Genomic DNA, 21,764 nt, shown 5'->3' with positions numbered 1-21,764 from the left:
TTCAGTTTCATAAATATTTAATTTTTTTAAATATTCATCTTGACCTCATCTTGACCTCTCCTTAATTCAACCGTAACTTTATATGGAACATATCGACTTTCTCCGGCAACAAGCGCTCGTGTGGCGTGGTCAGTTAGACTGCTGTATTTCTATACCTAACAGTTCTCTTCATTGCAGGTTCGCTTCCCCTTTACGACACAATTTGGATTAAATGTCTTAAATGTGTATACTAACTGTAATAATCCTTGTACTAATGACAGGAAAACTGTGGAGAAATAAAAGGACGGGATAGTGAAGGAAAGAGGAAACGGTAGAGGATATAGTAGGGAAAAAAAGAACGGCAAAAGGACTCACTTTTTTGCCGTTTTATTGCGTGGGGCCCCTTCTTTTTAAATCTGTCCCCCTAAGTTACTGAACCCCCTTTCACATCTCTATCCCCCAAAAATAAATGTCGCCCCTTTTTAAATCTGTCCTGGAGCAAAAATTTCTCCTAAAAAGTGAACTTCGTATATGGAATTCTTTCCAAATAGGGTCAGCGCAATAAAGAGAGTGTTGTTGCCCTTTGTTTGGGGGGGATTTACCAGATTTGCAAGATTAAAATGACAAAACTGGGGGGTCTGAAACTAGTACTCAGCACTAGTAGTATACATGTACAATGTAGGCCTATAATTCCTGTGCCCGTAGAAGCAGCCTTCAGCATGTTCAGACAGGGGCAGCCTAGGATCTGGGACTGAGGTACATCATGGCTTGGCCACAAATAAACTAGCTACAACCATGCATCTAGCATTAAGCCTAGCCTGGCTACCTTGTGCTCCGCTCGGAGTAAACTATTCAAAACAGTCTGCAGCCGTTCCTTCAGCTGGTGCTCCGACCTTCTCTGCAACAAGATTGCTGCAAGCACAACGAGTAAAGTCGCAGTGCCGGCCTTCACAAAAGTAGGTGCCATGATTTCTATCTACGAACAGACGTCAGCTCCAAGTTCATCAGCGGCGACACACCAGAAAAACTGATGAATCAGCGATATTTCACTGTCTCGAGGCAGCCTTGACAAACAACACAGACCGACGCAGCTAGCCACCGACTTTTCATTCATGCACATATATATGTCCACATATGTACATGTACATGTATGTACGTACATGTAGTTGTACATATCCTGTACATATCTATCTCGTACGTGCACGTATAGAGCATGCAGCGCATCCATATGACACAGATTTTTCAAATCAAGGATAGCTCCACGATGAGGGGCCTAGAAGCAGAGTCGCATATTAAAATCGCTTGTAAGCTTACACTGTTTGAATGAAATTTTGTTATGGTCAAAAACAGATCAGTAGGTATTTTTCTAGCAAAGTATGCCTCTAATTACTGAGCTAAAAATTCCAGAAGAAGCCAAATATGATATCAATCCAGTATTTATACAAACCCACAGCGTAGACTTAATTCTGCAATCCCATGACGACAAACATCCCTATTGTGAAGCTGTCCACCGGTACCAGACTTGTTAAAAAATGGTCCGCATTTTTAACATAGCGCCCTCATTCAGCATTTTGTACTCCAGGTATTTCCAGTTCCCAGGCCAGCCGGCCACATGTTTGAGTACGTTCACGAATATTCGAATATGCGCCCATATGGCCACAGAGTTACATGTAATGATGTATCATCAGAACACCGCGGACCCGGCGTTATTTATTTGCGACAATTAATGAGTGATGTTTGCTGTATTTCTTGAAGCTGCTAGATATTTATGAAATACACATAGACGTGGTTCTTGTGACTCTAGCCGGTGGGAAATTCTCAGCTATTTCAGTGTAAGTTTTGTTTTTTAATTCAAAGAACAAAAATTAACGTTGCGCTTCAACTTAAAATTAAATTCAAGATCTCTCTGTCGCCTCAGTCATGCCCTAAACACGTGGTAAAACGGTAGTGTGTTATAAAGTACACTGTGTGTGTACCTGTACAGTGTACGTGTAGGTCCGTCTTGCCACTTGAAACTCAACCAACTGCCAACTAGGGTGGATTGGAAAATGTCGGGACAAAACAGGACCAATTTGACTGCTTGCCAGCTCGACTGTTGTACTGTTGCGCCAATGCTATTCCCTGTCATCCTGTACATGTACATGCTTGACTGTTAATGTTGAGCTCTCAACATATATGTACATGGACATGTATGTCTGTTGCGGCACAGCCAAGAGCAAGTGTCCTTGCTCTATGGCAGAGGTCGAGTTAACTGAATGGACTGTTTGCCGATTCGTCTAGTGTAAAATTCTATAACTTTAATTTTTTGTTGGAGCTAGTTTATTTGCAAGCAGTAAATTAACTATAGATCCACCGGAAGGTACATCATTACATGTACATACATATGTATCCATTGTGTGCTTTTTCAAATTTTGATATATATTTACTGGTACTTTGACTGTCATATTTGATTTGCTGTCTGAAAGTGACTATACTGCAAGTGTAAGCACAGTACATGTAGGCCCAAGACAAAAACCGATACATATCAATATATAAGAACAATATTAGCTGACACCCCTGACGGATAGCCTAAAAGCGAACTCAATCATTGTCGAGAGGCTAGAGGGTCTCCATAAAAATGTCAACAAATACAAGAAACACACTAGATAAAAAATGACTAAAAATACAAAAATGCACAAAAGTAAAACTCGGCAGATAAACCTTGCGAAATTAAAATGGGATCCACAAACTTGTTGTCCAGGACAGCTTTCATAACGAGCTGAACTTCAACTTCGTCAAAAGAAAATCTTTCGACTAATCAGAGACAGTTTGTCATCAGTCGAGAGAGCATTAACCTTGACAAAGTCGGTGTTCAATGCAGCACTCCTGGCTGATAAATAGGTCTGAAACATACATTCGGCTCACTGCAGATCTTTAAAAAATTCTACATCTAACTTCCGCTTCTTTGACATTGCATAATGCGCTCAAAAAAATGAAAAAATGACACAGATAGAATGCATGCCATGCGCAAGACGTAACAATTTTTACTGGTATTCTGTAGCTATCTGGGCCGGTGTATATGTACACATGTACATGAGAAATGTTTCGCTGTGCATCGCTGGTAGTTGTTAGTCTGGTTCCGAGTATGTAGACTACATACACTAGTGGGCACATAGTCCTGTTCCCAGGCTCCGTGAAAATTACACTGTCAATATTGCGTAGACGCGTATGTAGACTACACACATACATGATCCGTTTTTCTCGTCCCATATCTGGCTGCAATTGCCAAGACTAGGATAACTGCAAAACTTGTAGTAGTTTGAAGGCAACTTGGACAACTGGACTGACAGCGCACTTGCATTGCCAGTCATCATTGTGATTGTAGGTCAACTCGTCCCCTGGCCAACTCGCCCCTTACCAACTCGCCCCCTGACATACTTGCCCCTTACCATCCTGCCCCTAGCCAACTAGTCGCCCCCTAGCTGACTCGCCCCCATGCTAACTTGCCCCCAAGCAAACTCGCCTCCTGACCAAGTCGCCCTCTGAGAGAAGAGTCTGCTGGTTTGGACCATTGACTACATTTCCAAAGTGATAATAGGCCTACATGTAAGTGTCCTGGCAGAAGGCGGGATATTGAAGAATTCACCTCAAGGGGATTATTGAGAATTATTCAATAAAGTTATTTTCGGTTGATTGTAAAAGGTTCTAAGCTTACCAGAATTCTTTGTCTGGCACGCATCATTACCTCGACCTACAATGTATGGGTATTTAAATTGTTCTGTGCAACTGATTTTGTGTAAATCTCACGTTGAATATAAATTGAATAAAATGTTCTTTACTATCAGGTTGAAGCTGTGTTCATCTTGTTTTTATAATACATGTAACCATTACGACCATCACTATTTTTTGTACTGGAGTTGTTAAGAATTTTCTTTGCTATTGGATAGTAAGTAAAAATATCAGACTTTTTTTACAAGTTTTGTCAAAGATGCCAACTCAAAACAGGTAGACCTTAATTTCATGATTCTTATGATCCATGTCAACTACACAAATGCATGTATTTTGTTTACTTCTCATATGTTTTGTAATGCTGATATTTTTAGATAAGATTACACAAGAAAAAAATGCGATAAGTATATTAAAACTATTTGAAATAAGTCATCCGCAACCCATTCAAAAATTGTCCTAAACTGGCTTTGACATTTTTCTGGGATGTTTACCTTATTTTGGAATGGGAACTGATTTTTGAAAGTGAATGTACATGTCACATCTGTAATGCCTATAAACCATTCATTTTGGTCAGCTAACGTTTGCAGAAATGTCACCTTGTGGTGTTCTGATGTGTGTAACTACGTGGAATTTTTAACATTTTGTGACTTATTGTTTGACTTTTTTACTGGTGGCCAGCCATAGTTCTGGTGCCTACATGTGCTTATAGGAAATCTGTGACAGTAATGTCAAAGAACAGACCCTATCATGAAAGGAGTCAGTAAGACATAAAATGGGACCATACTAATTGCATTCATTCCAACTGCTCATATGCAGTGTGTGCACAAGGAGTTGTGAATAAAATGCTATAGTGTGGTGGATGAGCACTCTTCTCAGTGTTAAAGTTGTGTACTCGCACATGTGTATGTAATTGTCAAAATAAAAAGTACACTTAAAGTGTCAATGTAAATTACATGTATACCCCTTTCCTAAATTGTCAAGTTGTTCTCTTCTGAACAATTTATGGTAAAATAACAGATGAGTTGGACAATGAACGGCACAGAAAAAGGGCAACTTGACTATTCTAAATGATTGCATACTGGTAGTGGCCAAAGCAGCTCACCTTTTGAGCTAGCTGTCAAGTTGGCTGCTACTGTGTTAATGGTTCTTCAGTCACAAGTGCAATGCAAATTGTGTAACCCTGGGTCCGCATTTTGTTTGTAAATCCCCACAAGTCTCAAACACCTCACACTGAGGCCTGAGAAACTTATAAGTATATCAAAGTCCGCAAAAAAAGATGGTTACCAGAATTTGCTACTATTATCTTGTTCTAATAAATACATTAACTGGAATTAGGAAACTCCTTTGAAGTAACAACAATATTTAATAATAAGGTTACAGTATGGGCCAGATACCTCAACCTTGAGACTGAATGTAGAAGATAGCAAAGCAAGAACAAACCTACTTTAGTTTCAAGTTACATGTCTTCAACAAATTTCCCCCAAATTTGTATGGGCTTAAAGACAAGGTCCATAACCAGCCAACTTTCAGAAGACTTTTGTGGATCATGTTGCCTTTGCAGCAGTCCAATCATGTGAGCAATAATATCTTCTTTTTCCACATGCTTTAAACAGTAATAAGATTTAATTCTTTGATCAAGCAGGGGATTGCCTACCACCAGTATACACATGTGCAAGTACATGCATGTACATGTATGTGACATGTTTTAATACTACTAGTAGCTACATGTACATGTAATTCATGTGTGATGATATATCATATTTTGACAATGACCCTTTTTTTCATTACATGTACATGTATGTAGCCTTCGTACTTTTTAAGTAAAATCATTTACCTCTTAAAATTTGCAGTGAAAATTCTTTTAGGGTGTAGGCTAGTCGTTGCTGTGGTATCATCAGTCTCTGTTTCCCCCTCCCCACCCCAAAAAAGAGAGAAAGATGGAAGCCTGACAAACTGATCATCCTCTTAAAACACTAAAGAGGATCAAACAGCGTTTCTTTCCCTGTCAGAAGCAAAGACAAAAGCATTTTTCTTCTCTGTTCCCCCCCCCTTTCCAGCACAAGGGACCACATTCCTGTCTAGATTAGCAGGTCTCAATCTGATTAGCCGCTTAATCCAGACAAGCCACCACATACTGCAAGAGGCTTCTGCATATCTTTAAGCTGATTAAGGGGTGTTCATATTGAAGGGCAGTCTTCTGGTCATTAGGAAGTGCATTGCCATTGTGCTTGATCCTGGGGGGTGAGTTGATCTGTATGGGACTGAGGCTGATCCTGATCAGCATGAGCATAGATGTAATAGCATTATCCTCTCGAAGTTTATATTGGAGCTGTGCTACATAAATGTACATTGTGCAATGAAATGTACATGTAACTTCGCCACTTCACCAGCTTTCAAAGAATTCCTGAAAAATTAAATCTATAATTTTTCACTCCAAACAGACGTTTTGGACTTGGTTTTTTTTATAATATTGTGGATGATGTAGGCCTAATCACTTTATCTAGTACCAGTACATGTAGCACATACAGTATTGTGGGCCCAAGGAAGAAAACGTACATGTAGAATCACATCTCATGTACCGGTATGTACTCACTTTGTTTGTTTTTCAAAAAAACTTACTGAACTCTCCTTTTGCTGTAATTGTCATGGTAAAAAGTTCCTTTAGTTTACCGGTACTTCTCCCACTACAGTGTGTACACTGTACAAAGACTGAAACATTTATTATATGTCGTTTGACTGTTAACTTTTTCAGATTACATCTTTGCATAGGACTAATGTGTCAAAGCAATCTGAACAAAATAGATATTTATTAATGTAAGAGATGGCAAAAAGACAGCAGTTTAGTGTACAGGTGAACGTGTTCATCTCTGAGTATATCAGTATTTCGTAGGCTGCATGCTGAGAAAGAGATTGATTGTTGTCAAGGAGGTTGTGATAGTGAAATCATTATCCTGGTCTCCCTTTGGTTAGGATGAATTTATGGCCCACCCGGCTGAATCAAGGATTTTCCACAATGTGCACACACTAAATATCACAGTGCCGTGTGTTGTCACAATTGCATGTCCATGTACATGTAAAGTCACCACATCAGTCACCCTTTTTTGGGGGAGGGGGTGTTTTGCCTCACTACACTCTATGATCCCACACAGAGCAGGGATTAATCAACAGGGATTGCTTGGCCAGTTGCCAACCTTGCCCACATTCCTCTCTTTCTCATCTTGTGACCTGTCACTGGGTGCCAATAATCCCATACCTTTTGTAATGTCCCAAGAGCTTGCTTAGAAATCAGTGATCACACTCCTGAACATGTGATCAAGGCATTATCACTGGGAGTACAAGTGGTAAGCTCCTGAGATGCAGGGGTACATGACCCGGATCATGTTATTCTGCCGGATAGCCTTGAACTACTGAATTTTGGGAATGAACAGCATGGCATTTGACCACAGAGGACGCATGTACAAATGTACATGTACACTGTAGTGCATTTTTTATTGTGAATTTAAGGTTTTTTCATGTTTCCTTGCAATGCAAAGGTATTGTACAATAATGCTTTCTTTTTCTCATGGACATGTACAGTCTGAACTGCATCGTATCATGGTAAACATGTTCAATCATAGAAGTACCTGCAGAGTTGATAACACCTCCATTGTTCAATAAATAATGTTGTGTACACATACGCTTACATTACATTTACAGTGTACATACATTTTACATGCATGCACATGTACATGTATACTCTTTTTGTGTTATGGCTTTGGAGTGAGTGGATTTCCTGTAGTATAACAGGTGGTCTCATACAGTATTCTGTCACTTGGCAAAATAACCTCCACATCCTATACATATTCATAAATGTTTTCCATTGGGCTTGATCATCCCCTGTCCATCATAATATCAGCAAGACAAATGCTGCTGTCTCCACCATTGATTTGCCAGCTACCTCTGGCTTGGAATGCCACTAATGCACTCTCAGCTATTGTGCTGGCAGTTTGAATCATTGCTGATTGCACGCTTGCCTGGTGGCATATGTGCTATTTGAATACCAATGAGGATTACTCCATCTGTGGAATGTGCAGCCTTGTGCCGCCAAGGCTTTGTGCCAAATGTTCCAGCACTTTGGAAACAGCATCGAAAGTAACCCACATGGTGCTCCTCACACCAATGTAGAAGGGCTCTAGTTTTTCAGAGAATTTTAGGAGTTCCAATTTGAGCGTTTATTTGCAAACTCCAAATGGTTTTCATCAGGGATCCTGCTCTGATAATGGTACAGCCCACAGCACCTGGTATGTGGCCATGGAATTAGCTACCGGTTCGTGTGTGTATGTATGCTGTACCTACCAGGAGCTCACGCGCGCACACACACTGGTAGCAACAATAGTGTTGTTGACGAGAGCACCCTGAAGACGGAATTCCTTGATGAGCTTATTTTTCACAACAACCCTGTTGTTTGGAATTCTCACAAGCACTTGGACCGGAATTCTTTTCTTTCTTTTTTCTAGGAACCTGTTGGAAGTAAAATACATGCTGGAGAGTAATGTCCTACTGCTGACCTTGACAGTGTTCTGGCTGGGTCTTGTTGAACTCAAACAGGTCTTCCTTTCATGTGAAACTACATACTAACATATACTTCTGTTGAGGATAATTTTGTGGAGGTTTGAGAGCTCCTTACTCATACATGTCATAATCCAGTAGACATGATTATATATCCTCCTGGTATTTATAGCCAGGTGCCCATTTAAGAAAATTGTGCAAATTGTACCAAGACAGAGAATTGTGGATATCTGCATCTTGAGAACAGGTGAGTACCGTACCATGTGCAGTTTAGTGAATAATTCTTTTCTGACAGGTTATTTCTATGCCGTTATGGAGATGTATGTACAGTGTGTACATGTGTTTTTTGTTTGTTTTTTTACAGTGGGACTGGGAGGGCATAAATTTGATGTAAAATATTTTTGCTGTTGAAATCTAGTGTACTTAAATGTTGGACAGGGAATACACCAGATGGAGGATATGTTTTCCTTTGATAAATTATGCACATGTATAAATGCTTGAATTGTTAGAATAAAGATTGTTTGATGTTCCAAAAAGAAGCACACATTGTGAATGTGAGTTCCGGAAGTTACAACCATTTGTACAGTCAACCCACGAAGCTGCAGGGACCAGACTAATTATATGGCTTTGTTATGAGGAGTGAAAAAACAAAGGAAGACATGATATCAGAAACTTGGGATTCCCAAAATCTGTTCTTTATAACAGTGGTTTGTTATAACTGTTCTTTATAACGAGACTCAGCTGTACACTATTGTTTTTCTCCCACAACAAACATGTTAAACAGGAACAGAAAATTGATTTCCAACATGTTCACGTCGCCATAAATACTTTTTAACACCCAAGAGCTGGCAGTGAGATCAGTCGGTCATTGTTTATACATCCACGCTGTACGTGTATGTTTTTGATAGATCACCACCGTATTCTTTCATCTTCCCAGTGGGATGCATCTAATTTTGGGATGGTGCAGATATTGCACAGATTTTCTCACAGTGGCCAGAGTCTGTGTTCCCAGGAGTGTCTGGGAAAAAAATTGCAATGAATTCTATTTTTTTTAAAATTAAGTGAATAAAATGTTTGACATACATGTATATGTCGAGATACTGATGGAATCAAGCAGAATTCGTACAGAGGTGTGAAGTGAGATGAATATTCTAATGCCTTGTCCCCTCAAAAAAAAAATGGTTCATTGGATCACCACGTACTGGTAGCCCCATTCACCTTTTGAAGAGATTGGGCAGGTGGTCAGTGGCCATTTGCATGGTCATCTTTGTCAGTAGGGACACCACCACTGCACACGCAGGCACACGTTCTGTTTCTGATCAGTACATGTACCGGTACATACGTGTACATGTACATAGGTTTCTTTGTCTCCTGAAGGAGACACCAAGCAGTGTTTCACTGCTTCATTTCCAGCTCATTCTTGTCATGAAGCTGACTTTGAAGTTAAAGTCCAGCAAGATTAGGTTTGAAATGGACATGGTGCGCCAGCCTTTCTGGCTGAGTCCACTCAGGATAAGACCAAAGTGTTCCACTATAAAAGCAGACCTTGAGCCAGTTTGGTTCGAGGAAGATTTTAATGCTGTCATCATGTCATGGTCTATACTTAACTAAGTTCTGCAAAACAGCTTGGACTTGCCATGGCCCGGATATTATGCATATATATTTGAAGTGAAATGTGGTTTGATATTTGTGCTTGCTGCTGCTGCTGCAGTCCAGTTGTCATAAAAATGATCAGAATCTGGTGGAGTCAGTACTGTGGCATGCTCAGAGCAAATCTGAAGGGGACATGAATAAAAAGAGGTGATTGAGTTTATGTAAGTCTTTCCACGGGACGTAAAAACCAGTCTTCTGAGTCTAAGCCCTACAGAGGGCAGCTGTGCAGTATTACATGTAGCTGGAACAAAATATTGCCAAAACCATGGAGCTGTGGTACAGTGTTGGTTGAATTTTGATGGAGTGACTTTCATTATGCCTGTACTGGTAGTTGTGAAGATATCCCTGCTCAAAATTACTTAGGGTGTTTCATTTTCATCATGAACCACAATTTATGTCTCAAATGTCATTTTTATTTGAACATCATTTAGTGTGACACACTTTCATTTGGTCAAACTCAGTTGCAAGGGAAATATCCTTGAGCATTGCACTTCTTTGAAGAGGCTCATGGATACAGAAGAGGGCACACTGTTGGGCCGATGTCATACCGGTAGGTCAAACTGTTCACAAAGCTGCAAAACATTTATCGAATGTCACGGTCAAAAATTGACAGCTTTCCATAGTCGTCATTTATATTTTGGACTGGGGATTATGGAAACTTTTTTGATGAAAATGTGATAGTTCAAGTCATAAAAGGGAATGGATTTGGGGTCCTTTCTTGCATTTTTTAACTTATTCTGTAACTCTTTCTTAGTTTTAGTCACCGGTTTTTAATTGCTGAGATTTCTGATGGAAATAAATGATCACAAACTGCCAGCTCTTGGAACCTGATACCGGTATTTGTTTAACATTGATTTTAATTTCATGATTGTGGTTTTTATATGTAAATAATATTTCATGTATCATCTGCCACCACTTACAAATTGGTTCAAAAGTTATGACAGCAATTTTTACTTCGCGTTAGGTAGCTGTGATTTAAAGGGTTTAGGTGCTGACATTTGAGACTTAATTATTCAACTCTGATCAAAATGGAGGACAGCATGGTTCCAGTGATGACTACCCTCATTTTGTAAAATTGATTTGATACTGTTTACTTTGGGAGAAAAGAACTCCCAAAAATTCAAATATGTACCAGTATTCCCCCCAAAGTTTTCTGTCAAATCAGAGAGATCCCACTTTCACCCTGAATGTGAGATGTCAATGATTTAGGCTTACCTCTTAAATTGCATTCACACACAAGTAAAAAAAAAAGGACTGCAGATTGTGAGTAATGAAAATCTGGAAATTGCTCACAGCCCACTGGAGAATGAAAAATTGGCAAATTTGAAGGGATGGATGAATGCCCGTACAGTACTTGTGGTTTAGTGCCTGCCTATTGCATACAGTGTTTCAGTAGTCCTTCAGGATGCTTGATATTGTTAACACATGTACATGCATTCTTACCCCCTCTCTTTACCCAGGGCTGTTCCTCACATGTACATGTACATATTTTTGTATGTACATGTACTTGTCAATATCCACTCTATCAAGTACCATAGTTCAAATGGAAATTTATGTGAAACACCCTCAGCTTTGTGCAGACAAGGGGGTTTTTGTCAGTTTGAAGCTTTTAACGTATACGTACATGTACGCACGTGTTTTGTACACCATTCATATACATGTACCTCAGGTGGGAAAATTTTTGTAGCATACTCTGTCCTTGTACTGGTACATGTTGGTTTTGGCAAGGCTACATCAAGTCTGCGTTTGGAAATAAGAAGCACAAGTTCAGGTTTCCTGATCCAGTGTCTAGTGTAGGCCTACCGGGTATTTTAACTCATTTACATACACTGTTCTGTAGCCATGGTTACGTACTGCATCAGTTATAATTGGTAGGTACATTGTTGTACAGGCACAGTACACAGTGCACATTACCTTTGTGGGAAAGGACAGCTATTGGGAAAGATAGAAGAAATTTTGAAATGAAAAAAAAAAATCAGTATTTGCTCAAAATGAGATGAATTTAAGGATATATCTGTTCTACCCCAATGTACATACCTGTATATATACATGTATATGTGTGTTTTGTAGCCGTTGATTTCAGCGGTAATGTACTGTAGAAAAAATGGCCGCTACACAAGCAATAGTGATTTGACACGATAAATTGAAAGATTTACATGTACCAAGTACTGTCCATAATGTGTACAAGTACATGTTTATACCGGTAATGTACCGTACATGTACTGTGCACCATGTACCTTTACACAAACTGTATGTAAGTCTTCACCACTGGGGCACAAGGTTTCTCCATTCAAAGTCACAAGGTCTGCTTCAGCCCCGCACCCTGAGATTTAAAAAAAAAACTATTTCACCCAATGGCTTCAGATCACAGGCATATTTCCTCCGTGAGTCATTTTCCCACCTGCAGTTGCTCCTGCCCCAAGAAATCCGCCAGTAATGCGGGTAATTGATTCAATTTGTGGAATATAAACCAGGAATTTGGGCTTCCTTTTGTACATGTACGAATAAACACAGATGTACTGTACATGTACATGTACTTGACTTTTAGAGCCGCGTACATGTACATGTACAGTCCATGTGCACATTGATCATTTAAGTAGACACTCTGGAACATAAGTTTGACACATGTACATGTGTGTACGCGTACATATGTTGATTGAGAAATCAGATATTTAGACAAAGGTACGTACACATAGAAATGTTGGAAAGGGAAGATCATCAACAACTTAGTTGTGTTTCCAATAGTACAGGTTTTTCATCCTTTCATTCAGCACAGCTAATGGAATCGTCCACTAATGGTACAGCCCTTGTCCCTCCTCCCATGTGGCAGCTTCACATGACACTGAGTTGCGGAACTTTGTAATTTGCATGGGGTTTCGGGGTTGGGGTAAGTGGGGGAGGGTGAATTTCAGAATTTGTTTCCCAAATTTACCAGTTCCTCGTCAGCTTTATATAGTTGGGTGCTGTTGCCATTGGACCTTTTAGCGCCCCTGGTAAGTGCCAACTTACCGTAGCTGTGCGAAAATCTTCCGCAGCTCTTTCGGCCTGGTCGTTTACATCAACATCACAGTAAGTTGACAGGGATGTCAGTTTACTGCATGTCCCTATTGGATTTAGTTCAACATTCTACAGGAAAGTCATTGTAAGTTAACCAAAACAAGTCCAATGGGAAATAAAGTCTCCCATTAGAATATACATGTACATGTACATTGCACTGTGAGAATACCCTGCTTTATTCACTTGTTTTGTAGTAATTTTTGTTTGGTTAATTGCAGTGCAAATGTGGTCGTTTGAAAGTGTAATACTTGTACACACATGTGCCGGTACATGTAATATTGAAAGCACATTTTGAATTTCATGCCATAAACGTCACAAAAAGCTCTCTCTAGAATTGCCATGACAGATGATGCATGTACATGTACCTCATAAAATGCCCGGTTGAATCTGAATGCATTTTATACCTCATCTGATAATGGACAACTTAATGTGGTATTGTCTGGAAGTTTTTTACAAAAAATGTCCCTTGAGGTCAGCTTATGGTACCTAAAAGTCGCTTTTTTGGGGAAAATATAAACAGAAATTTTGATCCACTCCCGTTTTAAGTACATTTTATATACAGTAAACATGCACTGTTATTTGTATTTTATGGCTGCCAGTACATATGTGTCAAAAAATGGTCAGTGGTAAATGTATGAATAACCACTGAGCTGTGTTATTTCTCTTCAACCATTCACATTTTTTGCTGCACATTCTTGTTAAATTATGGGTTAACGTTCCTTGCTGGGTAGCACCCATTATTGTGTACATGATACTTCTAAGAAAAAGCAGCGTGAGTGTTGTGGTTTGCTTCCAAAATTAGCGTCCTGTGTAATTACTTACATGTGTGCAATTTAAACTAGTACATACATGTATATAAGTTTGGGAAATCGCTCACAAGTAGCCATTGTTTGTAAATTTGTGACAATCGAATGTTTGGTTTGCATTTTAAAGGTGCTGGTTCACTTACAGGCATAAAGAAACTTTAAGAAGTTGTCTAAGTTCTAAACTTTTGAGTCTTCGTAAATTCATTGCAAACATTAACCCAAAACTTTCCTGCCTGTTCAAGTGGCATGCATGAACTTGCGCATACATGTACATGTATGTACCATACATGTACATGTTTACAGAAATGAACAAAATACCGTTATCTGTAAAGAGTGTACATTACATTGTACCGGTACTAGTATGTTACCAGTACATTGTATTACAAGCTTGCATTAGCACGACGAAGCAACTTTGCCCCAGGAAGCTAGGATGATACATGTCATATTAAACCAGTTTAACAAAATCAAAACTGAGAAACTTCAAAATTCAAACTTCATAAAGTTTCAGACTTTTCAAACTCTTTGCAAGCAACTCATAATTTTGGTACCGGTGTGTGTGGTGATATACAGTAGATACTGTACTTATATAAAAATAAAAATAATTTGCTCAGATTGTGCATTATCAAGGGATTGTTTGTGCCAAGGTTTACTGTATCCATTCTGTTGGCAATTTCATTTTGGTGCAGTGATCGTAAATTGGTGGAATTCCACAGCCATTGTCCAGGAATTTTTGGGGAGGTCACGTGTGAAAACCAATTGTTAACAACTTGAAGTAAGTGCAGTTTGCTCTGCTGCAAATTGTATGGAGGTGTGCTGGCTCTGGCAGTATTTTGTAAACAGTGCATGGCTTTGATAACTGTACGTGAACCTTTCAAGTGTACTTGTATCAATAATCAGGCACTGGCATGTACGGTACATACATACATCTACTGGTAGCATACATGTACATGTACCTGTACCATAAAAAGAAATCTTGTACGATTTTGGAAACTGGAACTTGACATTTTCTATCACGAGGTACGGTATACGTGGCATAGAGCAATGACACAGATGTTTTGCATAATGCTTCTACATGTACGTGCACCTGTGTACATGGAATGTACATAGTTAGTTGACATAGTGTAGTTAATGGAATAACCACAGAACTATTTATGCAAAATTTGATCTATATTTGAATTTTTGAGGATTTGCCGTGCAAATGAGTACACACCGATACATGTACGTGTACATGTACAGTACTTGCCTCAGCACCACAAGTTTGCATACAGGTACATGTACATACATGTACCTGTAAATGTGTATGTTAATGTAGCAGATATTGGCATGATTCAGATTGGAGATTGTAACCTAATGAAAACCGCAAGCCAAGAGTCCTCTTCAAAACCTTAAGGCCTTTTCACACCATAGCCTCTCAACGCGGGTTGAACTCAACCCTGGGTGAACCCGACACCGCCCCGGGTCGAAAAATTGATTTTTCAACCCCACATTCAACCTGGTGTTGTTTCACACTTGTTTCATGCGAACCAAGCTTATCGGGGTGAGTCCAACCTGAAATGAGCACCAAAAATTTTCAACCCGGGTTGAAAATGCTCAACCCTGGTCCAGAGCAAGGTCGAGTTCGACCTGGGTTGAAATCAATCTCAGGGTTGACGCAGGGTTGGCACAGGGTTCAAGATTTTCAAGTGTGAATCGTTGCCAGTTGTCAACCCTGCGTCAACCTCTAAATTTGTCTAGTGGGAACCGTACGGTACATGTACAGTACATAAATGCAGCCAGTCAACATTTTGTTTAAAATATGTCAAGTACCGGTACATGCACCATGGGGTGGAGGGGGGTAACATAGTACTCTGAAGTATATGGGTAGATGCACATGTATACATGAACATGTACATTGTACCGGTAGCACATTGAAACAGTTTTTATCAGTATCAGTTGAATAAGACGTACATGTAACAGGTCCCTTAACATGAATGTATCGTCCATAATGAAACATACCACATGTTCGTGTACCTGTACAGTATTGTGCCTGTATGTCAAGGTTACTGAGCTTTAATTTACTCCAACCAAATCACTTAGAGATCTGCCTGCAGTAATTTCAGTGTTTGGAAATTCAAAGGGGGAGAATATCAAACAAAAATGCCCTTAGTGACTGAATTTAGCCAACCTACATCGGGCCAGAATGTTGATTTGTCAATTATATTTTGATGTATATGTACTGATTACATATACGTGTGACAGTAATTTTTTTTCCTATCGCCAGTTGTTTGTGAATGAATGTTTTTATACAGACAACACTCCTCCAAGGGAACCCAATCAGGTCCGAAGGCCAGGTTAGTTTTAGCTGGTGTGCTTGAATGGAAACCACAGTAGTTTAATTCCCCATTACAGCCACTTAGGTAACCTCATAACTTTGTGGAGTGTCTGACTCTGACCACTGGGTTTGTTTGATGGGCAAGTCGCAGCAGGACTTGTACATGGGGTATTCCAATAAATAAAGTGTGAGCCCTTCCTGAATCGATCTCCCCATGGAATGGTAGTGGTGATTGCTGGATTGCAGGAGGTTTTGATCCTACTCAGCTGACTTGCTGGACTTCCAGGTTTTTTATAAGGATTTATCATGGGATTTGTTGGCAGTGCATTCTACATGTACAGTACATGTACATGTATCTTAATAGCACACAGCCAGTTGCATGTACGGTGTTCATGTACACGTTGTACATGTATCTAATGTTACACAAAACGTGGCAAAGCATTGCTTTCGGATGTTTGGTCATTACTCTGCCGTACTGGCCAACCATTCCGATTTTGGCAGGATTATTATAATATTTCAAGGCGGATATTCTGAATTACGAATTTTAGTCCCAAAATTACGGTTTTTCAAATTTCAAGCACAGTGTGTTACTGAGAATCAGCATTGCATGATTTTACTTGAGTGTCCTTGTCGTCTAAATCAAAGGTCACTCTTTGTGACACTTGCAAATTAGTTGTGATTTTTTCTTTATTAATAGGACAGATTGCATGTTTCTGTGCAGTTTCAGGTTGCTGTGTGTACGCATGAGAGTCTGTAACCAGCTCCAACGATGAAGAAACCCAAAGTGGACAGCAGCACTGCCGACCGCTAGAGTTTGGCTGCTTTCCAGAAGCCTTCGTTCCTTGGTGGCAAGTGTGAAAGTGTGAAACATTCCGTGGGGATGCCCAACAAAACAGGCAGTGGGACGACTGTATCGTCCAACCCTGGACGGAAATACGTCAACATTATCCTTCTGAACAAAGAAGAGGTGCCTTTAGTTGTCGAGGTGAGAACCTTACATTTTCAGCCTCAAACCTCAATTTCCCCCCCCCCTTCCAGCAAGCAAAATTACATATGCATTCTCCATTTTGTTGTGCTTTGTACCAGTTTGTCCATAACCTGCATAGCACTGCACTAGATGTGTACATATGATCATGTATGTGAATTAAAGCATAATGCTCTGAAATATTTTGAAAGCACAAAACAAGCACTGCTTTTATAACTTTTAAACCATTTAAAAATCAGCTGCGAGATTTGCTCTGCAAAAAATTAAATACAAATATCTGGTCAGGTGAGGTGCCCACGGCATCTAATTAGGAGGGCATTTCCAGGCCCCTGGGTAAACACAATTTGGTTATCAGAAGTATGTAGAGTGGTCAGCATGAGTACCGGTACACTGATACAGATGGTAGAACAGACAGGGACCGACCACTTCTCAATGCATCAAGTCATTTACCAGGGTACCGGGCAAGGGTACTCGAAAACCCAGAGCTGGTGCGCATTCCAGCGTTATCAGTCTGCAAACACGTGCTGGCATGTAGAGAACTTCAAGGCAAGATTGGCACCCCTGCAAAATGGATTATTGTCCACTGGTGTTTAAAATAGAAAAAAAAAGATGAACATTTGCCAGGCGGGTCCATAGTGCATGTTTTGATGGTGGAAATAATTGAAGGAAATATTTCTGTGGTTTGTTTATTTACATTTTTTGGTGGAGAGGTGTGAAGAATTTTTGCACCATGGACTTCCTATTGTTTTGTTTGTTGATGTTGCCTTCTTTGTGTTTGTTTGGGGTGTTTTGAGGGGAAACCTGTGTATACCTGACTCTGTCATTTCATTTGTAATTGTGCTCTTTAAAGGTGCTTTTATCACTGTGCTGCATTTTTGTTATATTTCAATTCAGTCTAAACCAAATGGATCCAATCAAACCATTGACATCAGTTACACATTGAACCGATGAGAAAATAGTCATTGACAGTAATTCCATTTAGAACCAGTTTAAAGGTACATGTACATTGTACATGTAATTCAGCCAATTACATGTGCATGTATAGTAATACACCTGTGGGGGCTGAACAATTTCCCCCGAACCGTATGTAGAAGATTAACTGTGCAGTAATCTGAACCCCCCCCAGCAAAAATTAATGCAAATTTGCATTTAAAATGTACGTGTACATACATTGTGCTAGTACAAGTATGCTGTCTCTGAGTAAGCTACATGTACACATAATGAGTACATTTTCATGTTTGTATATGTACATGTATATTGTATCATATTTATGACTGCTACCATTAATTCTCTCCTTACAGCCCAAATCCAAAGTTCAGGATATCTTTGACCAGGTTTGCCTGCTAGTGGGTGTCAAGGAGACACAATTCTTCTGGCTGTCCATCCTCCGAGGTAAGGAGTGGCCAGAACCTCCTAGTGCATGTACTAGTAGGGTTCTTAAAACTCTTCATCCGAGGCGAGGGATCAGTGGCTGCCGTCTCAGTTGTTCCTTGTCAGTGGGGTTCAGCGTTGAGAAGGAGCAACATTAATAACCCTGTCCATCCTCAATCCTGCAAAATCCCGCAGGCGGTTTTGGAGGATTTTTGAGAATTGGGGCTGTATGGCAAAATTACCTAGCTGATTGCGAAGGATGCATTGTCTCAAGATCTTGGGTAGACCTTATTATTTAAATGCTCCACCATGCGTAAATTCATGCCTAGGTTAAACGTGCGTCATTCACACTGCTCCAGGATACCATTTACACTGCCTCAACATGATGAGAGGAATTGCCGGAGGATTTTGTAAGATTGAGGCATTGATCACCCCTCCATGGAACATATTCAAGAAATATCAGAGCATTTTGGAGGATTGAGGCTGCATCCAATGTTTCCATGGCGGCAGTTGGAGGATTTTAAAGGATTGAGGGTGTACATGTATCCTAGCCAAAAGGGCCTTGGCAGTTAAGGTCAATGTATGCCAAGCAGTCTTTCACCATAACTTTTTAAAGTGTCTCTCACTTGGGAAGAGATCAGAAGAAAACATTTTTCTTTTTCTGACCAAATTCCATCTAAATCCTGCACCAGAGTTGTTGAAGTAAAGTGGATTCTGTAACACACAGGTTCACCCACATGCTTCTGATTTTGTCAGGGTGCAGGGTACTGTAATGCATGTGTTCTTGGTTTGCTGCATTATGGTAAACATACATTGTGGGGGAGGGGAATCGGAGATTCATCTCAAGAGTTGTAGTCAGGCCATCACAAGTCAATTGCGGGTCATACTTTACATCAGGACCAATAGGCACGTGCCTTTTCTGTGGTTCTACAGATTTTCATTCTCTTTTGAATTTAGGGGTTGGGGAACAAATTTGATCCAATGGAAGTTGTATGTAACCCATATGAGTTGACTTCATAGTGCTATTGCTGCTAGATGATAAGATCTGAGCAGATACATACATGTAACTCAGATGTTTTCTTATCCTTTGCATGTTTTTCCTTCTCTCTCAATGTTTGCATTATTTATCCTTTATCTCCACTGCCCAATACACGCAGTTCTTCCTGTTTTTTGACAGGTAAGGAGCATGAATTTCTGGACCCGAAGAGCAAAATCTCCAAATACGCCCCGAAAGGATGGAAGGCTGAGTCGCCCAAGGTAAATTTGCTTTTGTATTTAATTCCTTACCGTCAAAGAAGCCTGAGTATTGTTGCAATGAATAAAATAGTCACTGCTGCATTCCACAGTGCACTATTTAACTGACCCATTACTACAAAGCACCGGTAGGTTTAGGCGGCTCACGTGGGAAGCAAGTATTTACTTGACATTTGTTGAGTTTAGGCCAAGTTGCTGAAACCACTGTGCATGTGTACATGTACACATACATGTACCACAAGATGTACCAATGTAATGCCTTGCTTTGCAATATTTTCCGAGGCTTTCTCTTTCTGTAGCTTACATGTATGTCTTAAAATGTGCCATGTTCATTTTTCAACCAAAAAAAACATTTGAAAAATGCTTTTTTTTTGTTGTCAGTTTGAAAACTAAATAGCAAGGAAATCTATTCAATGCATATTTTTAAGAATAGAAAACAAGCTACTCGTACATTTCATTTCTTGATAAAAAGGCTGTTTGCTGCAGTTTATGTACATGTACATGTACTGTACGACTGTGGTTTTTGGATAAAAGTGTTGAATGCTGATTGATGGAATCTCTGTATCCAATGTAAATCACAACATAAAACTTTGCCCATCACCAACATAATGGTCTTTCACTTTGAGCGGATTTCTACTTTCATAAGGTACAGTGAGCCTGTGGCATATCACATTGTTTGGTAGATGCATACATCTTTGGGCTGTCAAGTCTTTTATACAATGTATTTGTGGGTTTAGCTCCATCCACCTGCAACAGCCCTCTGCCTACAATAGTCCCAACAGAGGAACTATTGTGTGCTCATCAGGCAAACTTCCACTTGTGGGAGCCCCAGTCTTGTGTCAAATTTCATAATAAAAGTGGATGATTTATCACAATCATAAATGTCAAGGAACGTGTACAGTAGCATACATACAATCACATATCATGGTACATGTACAAACAGTTGTACTGTACACCAGCACAGCTTTGGCCTCCTTGGTGGGGTTTGCATGCACTTGTAGGAGGCAGGTCATGTGTAGTTGAACGAGGCAGGTTTTGTCTTCAGCTCACATGTGGTCCCCCAGCAAGTTGATTTAGGCATGATTTAGGATCCTCAGATGGGATATACTGTATGCAGCTTCACAGTACCAATGCAGAAGACCATACTCCCTCAAACCACATTTAGAGGTCATGTTAGGTCCACGTCCAAACACCAGTACTCGGCTTTAACTGATAAATACCATCGCATACCCGGTACATGTACAGGAAATGTACATGTACGAAGCTGCTTATTGGTGGTTCCCATACTGTAGCTACATATACATGTACTCCAGCCACAGCCACCTGTAATTTGGATGTGTAGCCAAACCGATAGGCCCAATAGCCCAAGGCAGGGATGAAGTACCCCAATGTTTACCACAGTGCATGGTGAGAGAAAATGAGTGTCATCAATTTGCATGCATGTTCAACTGTACCTGAGTACAGTTTCCAAAGGTAGATTTTTTTGTAATCACCATTTTACATAAATATTCCGGGGAATTCCGTTTTGTAAATATTCCAGGGAATTATCTTCCACATTTGTAAGCATCGAGACTGCTCCTTATAAACTTTCTTATGATCAAATGCAACTTGTTTGTATGTCTGTCATTTCTCCCTGTTTACCATTGGACAGTCATGCTGACTACAAACAAAGATGATCCCCACTCCATCCCACCACGCACTGCACTAAACACTGGGATACCGTCATCATCAGTACTCATACATGTACAGTACATGTACATAGGGCTACTTTACTCATGGAGCAGTGTACATGTATGTTCTGCTTAGCGAATACACCAGCAGGCATAGAATCAGTTGACAACCAGACACAGTCAGTATGCAACATGGTGTACATACACACTTACATACTTGTATACATGTACATTGGTGTATGTATGTACATGTACCAATAGAGTGCAGATGGAATAGTAGGTTCGCCGTTGAGGACCACTGAGAAAAATGGAAGGGGAGAGGAAGTACCGTAAGGTAGATGAGTAAGGGTGTGTTTTTACATGAAGGTCATGATCAGCAGGAATCCAAAGGACAAGAGTAGGTACACTGTACAGTCTTGCTC

At 40.0% G+C, this 21,764-nt stretch overlaps 2 protein-coding genes across 6 annotated transcripts in view; one reads left to right on the top strand and one right to left on the bottom strand.

Moving 5' to 3' along the window:
- LOC110982882 (ADP-dependent glucokinase-like) overlaps positions 1-21,764 on the bottom strand; it is a 39,003-nt gene that overhangs the window by 11,236 nt on the left and 6,003 nt on the right. The window contains exon 1 of one of the 2 annotated variants that reach the window (XM_022241632.2): positions 806-1,138. The exons of the other annotated variant lie outside the window; for it this stretch is intronic. Within the exon in view, the coding sequence (XP_022097324.1) occupies positions 806-946 (141 nt within the window). The 5' untranslated portion in view covers positions 947-1,138. Of the gene's footprint in view, positions 1-805; positions 1,139-21,764 lie in introns of those variants that run through there. 2 annotated transcript variants of the gene reach the window in all.
- Positions 1,572-21,764, top strand: part of LOC110982881 (uncharacterized) — a 37,090-nt gene continuing 16,897 nt past the window's right edge. For 2 of the 4 annotated variants that reach the window (XM_022241631.2, XM_022241626.2), the window contains exons 1-4: positions 7,990-8,482; positions 16,784-17,047; positions 18,349-18,439; positions 19,596-19,675. In XM_022241631.2, coding sequence (XP_022097323.1) covers positions 16,943-17,047; positions 18,349-18,439; positions 19,596-19,675 — 276 coding nt within the window. In that variant the 5' untranslated portion in view covers positions 7,990-8,482; positions 16,784-16,942. Of the gene's footprint in view, positions 1,812-7,989; positions 8,483-16,764; positions 17,048-18,348; positions 18,440-19,595; positions 19,676-21,764 lie in introns of those variants that run through there. The other 2 variants (XM_022241628.2, XM_022241630.2) reach the window with 2 other exon arrangements.

The sequence above is a fragment of the Acanthaster planci genome, linkage group LG01 (assembly GCF_054643075.1).
Source record: "Acanthaster planci isolate LZ-2023a linkage group LG01, COTS_SCS, whole genome shotgun sequence".
Classification (NCBI taxonomy): Eukaryota; Metazoa; Echinodermata; class Asteroidea; order Valvatida; family Acanthasteridae; genus Acanthaster; species Acanthaster planci.
This window is presented reverse-complemented; position numbering and strand designations above follow the sequence as displayed.